At 45.4% G+C, this 6,255-nt stretch overlaps 1 protein-coding gene across 1 annotated transcript in view; it reads right to left on the bottom strand.

Moving 5' to 3' along the window:
• The window catches only part of T265_15072 (hypothetical protein), a gene marked incomplete at both ends in the record, with an annotated part of 30,416 nt that extends 25,942 nt beyond the window's left edge, over positions 1–4,474 (bottom strand). The window contains 2 exons of the mRNA XM_009176470.1: positions 22–312; positions 3,836–4,474. Of these exons, the coding sequence (XP_009174734.1) occupies positions 22–312; positions 3,836–4,456 (912 nt within the window). The remainder of the gene's footprint in view (positions 1–21; positions 313–3,835) is intronic.
• Between the last annotated feature and the right edge of the window lie 1,781 nt (positions 4,475–6,255).

Here is a 6,255-nt window from a genome sequence, read left to right as displayed (position 1 = left end):
AGAATGCGGAAGAATCCTCACCTTCGCCAGTCGTGCCCGTCGAATGATATCATTAAGTTTTCGTAGTGCCGCATCACCTGGAAGAGTGCTCAGATCCCGGAACAAATCACGTTGTTCCAATTCGAAAAGTTTGCGGTTCGTGTCGAAGAGTAGACGACGATCCCAGAAGCTGCCAATGTAGACGCGCGCTACCTCGGGAGTGTAGAGGATTTTACCCAAACTCCACATTAAGGCGCCGTAGACCCGCATTAGTTGTTGTGCATCTACCATATCAGCCTTGTTGAGGACAATGCGAATTTTATCTTCGTTGCCCTAAAAGACATACCAAGAGAGATAAATTTCAGCACTGCGCTGGCATAAGGCAACGAATACAGAATAGCTAAACAAACGCATCAATGAGTAAATACGGAGTTCTCTCGCAAGTCCTCCACAAAAATCGATTTAATTAACTCGCCTAATTCCGAGCCTGATAAATCCACTGGCACAAGTAACCATGGGAAAGAGCAAACTCAAATGGATACAGATAATAAGCGTATGAAATCCCTAAAATACAGGAACTCAAAGGTAGACAATTGCAACAATTCACTGGGATTAAAATATCGCACGTAAACGAGTGAATACTAGCTTCGTAGTAACCAGCTATCGTCACCGTCACAGCAGTATGCACCGTCATACAGACTGTCGGAAAAAGTTGCGCAAAACGTAAGCCAAATGGTTTGCAGTGATTGCGCCATGTGCCAGCTACTATCCAATATGGTCGCCTTGGCTGTCGGAGTTCTATAGCTAACAACATGTGTTAGGAAATAACAGTGACCACGCAATAAACGAGAAAGGAAACCATTCAATATAGTTTTTGTATGAAGCGAAATGATGACCAACATGCATTAGTGAAGTTTGCAAATGGCTGTGTATTGGCGCAAGAGCGCTAGCGACCGGGTGTTTGGACCTTATCTTTCAGGACGTCTATCTGAGGATGTTCAATCCACGAGTTACATCCAGAAAACAATGGGGTCTGTAAACGGCTTTCATGCCTAACCACCATACTAGTACCTGACCGTGTTTAGACTGAGAACTTGGTTCGTGGATAGGCTCTGGTATACAAACTACGCGGGGCGGTCACCACAATCCACGAAAGGTGACTTGCCGTTCCTCTATGGCCTGCCAACATCCACTATTCTAATCTCAACAGACCCAGAGCAGTAATTCAGACAAATCGACAAACTTTGAAAATCTATTCTGACTTTCAGTTACCGGCTGTCATATTGCAAACCTGCACAACAGAATCATGTGCATTCTATTAGGAAAGAAATTTCCAGAGATGGGGGTTGCCAAAGGCCAGACTGGCAGCTGATTCACTTTCCCACGAGAATACCGAGGGGAATTTTTCCATTTCATTGATGGAATGGTAAGTCTTCGGTTTGAGTTTGATCCCCCTCAATCTAGCAGTAGCGCTTTTTGCTTTTGAAAACCTGGAACGCCCACCAAATCATGCAGTTCGATCCTTCAAATCGTTTTGAAGTAGTTTGTATTTTCTGATGATTCAATCTTAGGAAAATCTATGTCTGTGGACAGAACGTTTCGAGATCATTTCGACCTAACAGGTGTGAGGTTGGCAGGAGAGTTTCCACTACCATGAAACAAATAACAGAACTGAGCACTGCCGCCTTAAATTTCGGATAGGAAACAGTGACCAGTGCATGTTTCTCCAGCCACGTGAGTCCATTAATAAACATACAAAAATTAGTCACGTACTGTGCTCAAAAACGATAATGATGGCTTGAGTGTGTTCTGTCAGGTTAACCATACTCGAACCATCAACGATAGCACACTTCCCGAATCTGGACGGCTACGAATTTCACCGACTCAGGGCAAGGAAGCTACCTGCATGAATTTAACTGCCCTGAGAGCAAGTTACACGGGTTAGTTAAGAGAATCCCTAGCGGAACAAAAGAGCACCTTACAGCCTTTCGGTGCGTCCGTTTGACTACAGTATCTCAGTAAGTGCTGTTCTTTTGTAAAGCAGTAAAGAGTAAACGTATCGTCTTTGTGGTAACATTTTAGGCTGTGTTCAAGTGGGTTGAGGAAACCAAGCACCAGAAAACTACATCAGGAAAATTTGGCTGTGAATCAGCGAACTTATTCTGGCTCCCTCCCATTATCTGAGCGTTATACCGGCTTTTCAATTTGAAGTAGTGTAAAGAATCCATACTTTAGAGAGTATGGATTCCTTCCCCAGTGGCAAAAATTGTTCCCTCGAAATTTCGATTACGTCCGTTGATAACCACAGACCAAAACTGTATAGTTTCCGACAAATGAAATAGAACTCCGCCTGAAATGCCTAAGAATCGCTGTGTAGTAAACGAGCATGTGCACCGAAAAGTTGAGGCGTGAGTTGCTAGATTCACTTCGCAACACAAATGCAAGGTTCTTGTTATTCAACCGAAGGGGTGATTTTGTGGCAGGAGAGGTCACAGTGGTCTCACGCATTAATCGCAGCACCAATTCCATCCCCAAAACATGATCAGCAAAAACCGATAAAAAGCAGTTATACAGCAATACAACAGTCCGTCTGTAAGAGACGCCATTATGGAGTACTTGAACAGTTTCTCACTCACTGGTTCTATGTCTTGTTCACTTACGATACACAGTCCTGATATTTTTTCGGCGAAAAAGAAACAGGATTTCATGAAAACACATCTGAGCATCATCTCGAATTTAGTCACAATTGGGCTGACAACCCCCCCGCCTTTGAGAACCTCATGTGGAATGGGCTCAACGCACAACAGGTGAGCTTGAGCTAGGCAGCGCAGCCAGGAAATGACACTATGTATGCTACTGGGGTCGGCTGCGTGCCATGTCCTGAATGATTTCCAACCAATTGCAAGCAGAACCAAGTGGATCCCAGCAGTGATTTCAATAACTGAATCAGTGGTTCCTTAGAGTGTATTTCATGATGACATCGAAGACAAAATGAAATAAACGAGACAGAGGGGACAACCTTGATGAACTCCACTAGTTTTGAGGGAGCTTTTCGACAGTTGACTGCTAAGTGGCGGGCTCGGTTCTGGTGTTCATCGGGGAAATTGAACGGAAATCAGCGCAGAATAAGGACGTGATCTGATTCAAACTGTGTAATCCAAAACGGCCGGCAGTCAAGGGCCGAACCGCGCCATCAGGGGCTAACGACAATGTGGTCACTTTGACTCCAAAACTGCTCAGAAACAGTGGTAGCCCAACGCCACCAATTGCGTCTGCACCCATTACTGCTGGGAAAACTGGTGGCCAGTAGGAAGTTGCAAAAGATATTCACTATCATCATTGTGTTTTGTGTGCACACTGAAATACCACCAAAACACGCCTCCGGTGAACTGAGGTGTCCAACCCGAGATGGCTCAGTGATTAAAGCGCGACTTCACTGACCGGAAGGTCCGTGGTTCGAACCCAGCCTCTGCACCTCTACTTCTGTCTACACTTGGCAGTATCCCAGCGCTCGTGCATGAAACTGCACAGTAAAACTTCCCCCCTTCAAGCTGATTCTTAGCCAATGACATCTTATAAACAGGGAACATTGTATTCACAATACAAAAAATCAGGAAACAAGAAATTATTTTCATCCCCAGTGTGTTCCTTAGAGGGGATTTCTTACAGAGCGAGAAATGCATAACGCTACTAGACGTTATTGCCGGACAGTTACGAAGGACAAGAAATAGGGGTTTCAAAAGTATCTCACGCGGCACTTGTTAAGAAGAGAATTACATACCAATGTAAATCGTGATAAACATCACAAGAATTGCGAAAATTCGGCTGACAGCAGGGCGGTAAAACGACTACTCACCTTTAAAACTTCAATGACACGCTTGAACTCATCGGAAATATCCAATTTGTGAGCATCAAACAGAAGAATAATTCTGTCGACTCGTTCAGCAAACCACTCAATCACACCAGAAAAATCATAACCCCGGTCAAGCCGCTGTTTCTCTCCACTGAGTATACCTGGAGTGTCGATAAACGTTATGCTCTCAAGCACTTCATTGGGCAGGTGGGCACACTGGAATCGGTTGAGAAAGTTGTTGCCAAACCGATCTAGAGGTCGGAATTGTTTTTTGTGGTCTGCAACCAAAGCGTTCCCAGGAATCACGCCCTCTCTTTCGTTATACATCACAGCAATAAAACTATCAGTAGTTGGTTCCGGACCGATGCGTATCCCAGGAAAGTCTTGACCTAATAAGTAGCGAATAAACGTAGTTTTCCCCGTTGAATACTGTCCTATCAAAAGTACCATAGGCTTGGACTCAAAGTCCCCTTTCTCAAGGGCAGGTGAATGGAACTCGTGAAATTTGTAGGTCGTCTCCAAAGGAAGCAGCTTTTGAGTGTAAAGGCGAGATAATCCATCGATAACAGAAGCATAGGCCTCTTGGTCCTTAGGTTTAGTGTTTTTCTTGAAAACTCCTTGCATTTCGGTCCAACAGGAGCTGAAAGAATTGAAACTTTAAAATAAGTGAGAACAACGAGACGTGAGCAAACTGCTCTAATGAAGGAAATAGCATCGATCCCGATTGACGATCGGGTCAAATAGGAAAATTCATAGGCGTTTGGAGACTATACCACAATGTAAACACTTTTTTATCACTGGGATGTTGGTAGCTCTGGTAGCCTAGATGGTCGTTGGTTTGTTCGCTGAGCTTGGCATTTTAATCGCACACATTTCATCATCAAGGTGACATCATCAGTGCATTGTTAGGAAGTGGAGTGGTAAGTCAGTGGCTGTGCACCGCTCCGTAACAAGGCACTAACAATGTCACATCCACCGGCGATGAAGAGTTTGTAATTAAGTTGCCTAGTCCAGCGAACACACCAACGACAGCACACGATTACTCTCACTTTAAGTCTGATATATCATCGGGCCAAATTACGCTCGGGACCGGCTGATATATTTCTTCGAGTTACAAACAGTACCACTGTTGGGTTCAGTGCTTGAACGGGCCTGGTAGCGCCGTGCCAAGGGCAAAACTCGCAGCAGTATGTACAGATGTGGCGAAGTCGCTCCAGCCTGAGTTCACAAATGATGGTGGAGTACTTGGAAGAGACGAAACGATTTCGATAAATTCGTCTAACATCCGGATCCGCCATTCTCTCAGTTGCTAAGCGACTTGTCCGCACCCTACATGGTCCTGAGAAACGAAAAAAGAAGCGACTTCGGACGAGCTCGTTGGTAGCGACCCACATACGTTCAAGAACACACGATCATAAAAAAATCATTCACCTGTAGCACACTTCCGGTGTCTAACTGCCATATCACCCGAAGAAAGCATGAGGACTGGGATACTGCCCGGTTGACCAAGCCTAGACAGGAGAACGCGCGACAGTCAGTTATTGATCCGCACTACTGGTAACTGAGGGCGATGGGCCCAATTTTAGTTTGTGGCCAGCACGCTCCTGGAGAACACCTTATGGTCGCGCGAATTCTGTTATTTCGGAAGTCAGTGTTGCGTAAAAACAGTCTTCAGTCAGAACGTAGCTGAAGTACGGGTTCGCCATTGTCGGTAAGTAACCTAACAAGTCCAATCCATGTCGGCCACCTAATTGAGTCTCAGATGTTCTAATCCTGCCCACCTGTGCATTCAGATCCCCGGCAACCACAGCGATAGTTGAGGCTATAGTTCGCCATGACAGAGCATTCAAGACGTCATTAAACTTGTCTTTCATAGTGTCAGAGCTACAATAGGCTGGAGCGTAACCAGACACAGGAAAGAGACAGCGATCGACTTCCCGCTTGTGAGACTTTCACAGTCCAAATCAACCAATTTACCAGCTACAAGTCATGTGACATAGGCACATTGGTTCCACCTGCTACAATTTCGATCACTGGAAGGTAGGAAAGTCAAGAGGAATACATCCAAGCACCAGAGGCACTGGCGTGTTCGCCTAGTTTGGAAACTGGTAGCTACGCACTGAAAGTAATCGCTTTCATGCAAGTGTGCCACTGGCTACGCGATTGAGCATTTTTGGGTCGAGCCCGGGGGTCCCCATCCACGGAGGTGGCAGTTGTCGATCCGACTAAGTTTACCGGTTAGAGTTTTCACAGTTCGTTGCCAGGTCTACACTGTTCACCTTTCGGTTGTTTCCACTCAACAAAGGGCAGGGTAAAGAGCTCTGTGAGGCAGACATGTGGAGTACATGTCCTAATCACCGTAAACTGTAAAGCATGAGTAATTTATCCATGACGGGAGAGTTCCTTCTCCCTAGGTGTCATGA

This window comes from Opisthorchis viverrini, assembly GCF_000715545.1.
Source record: "Opisthorchis viverrini unplaced genomic scaffold opera_v5_340, whole genome shotgun sequence".
NCBI classification, from domain to species: domain Eukaryota; kingdom Metazoa; phylum Platyhelminthes; class Trematoda; order Opisthorchiida; family Opisthorchiidae; genus Opisthorchis; species Opisthorchis viverrini.
This window is presented reverse-complemented; position numbering and strand designations above follow the sequence as displayed.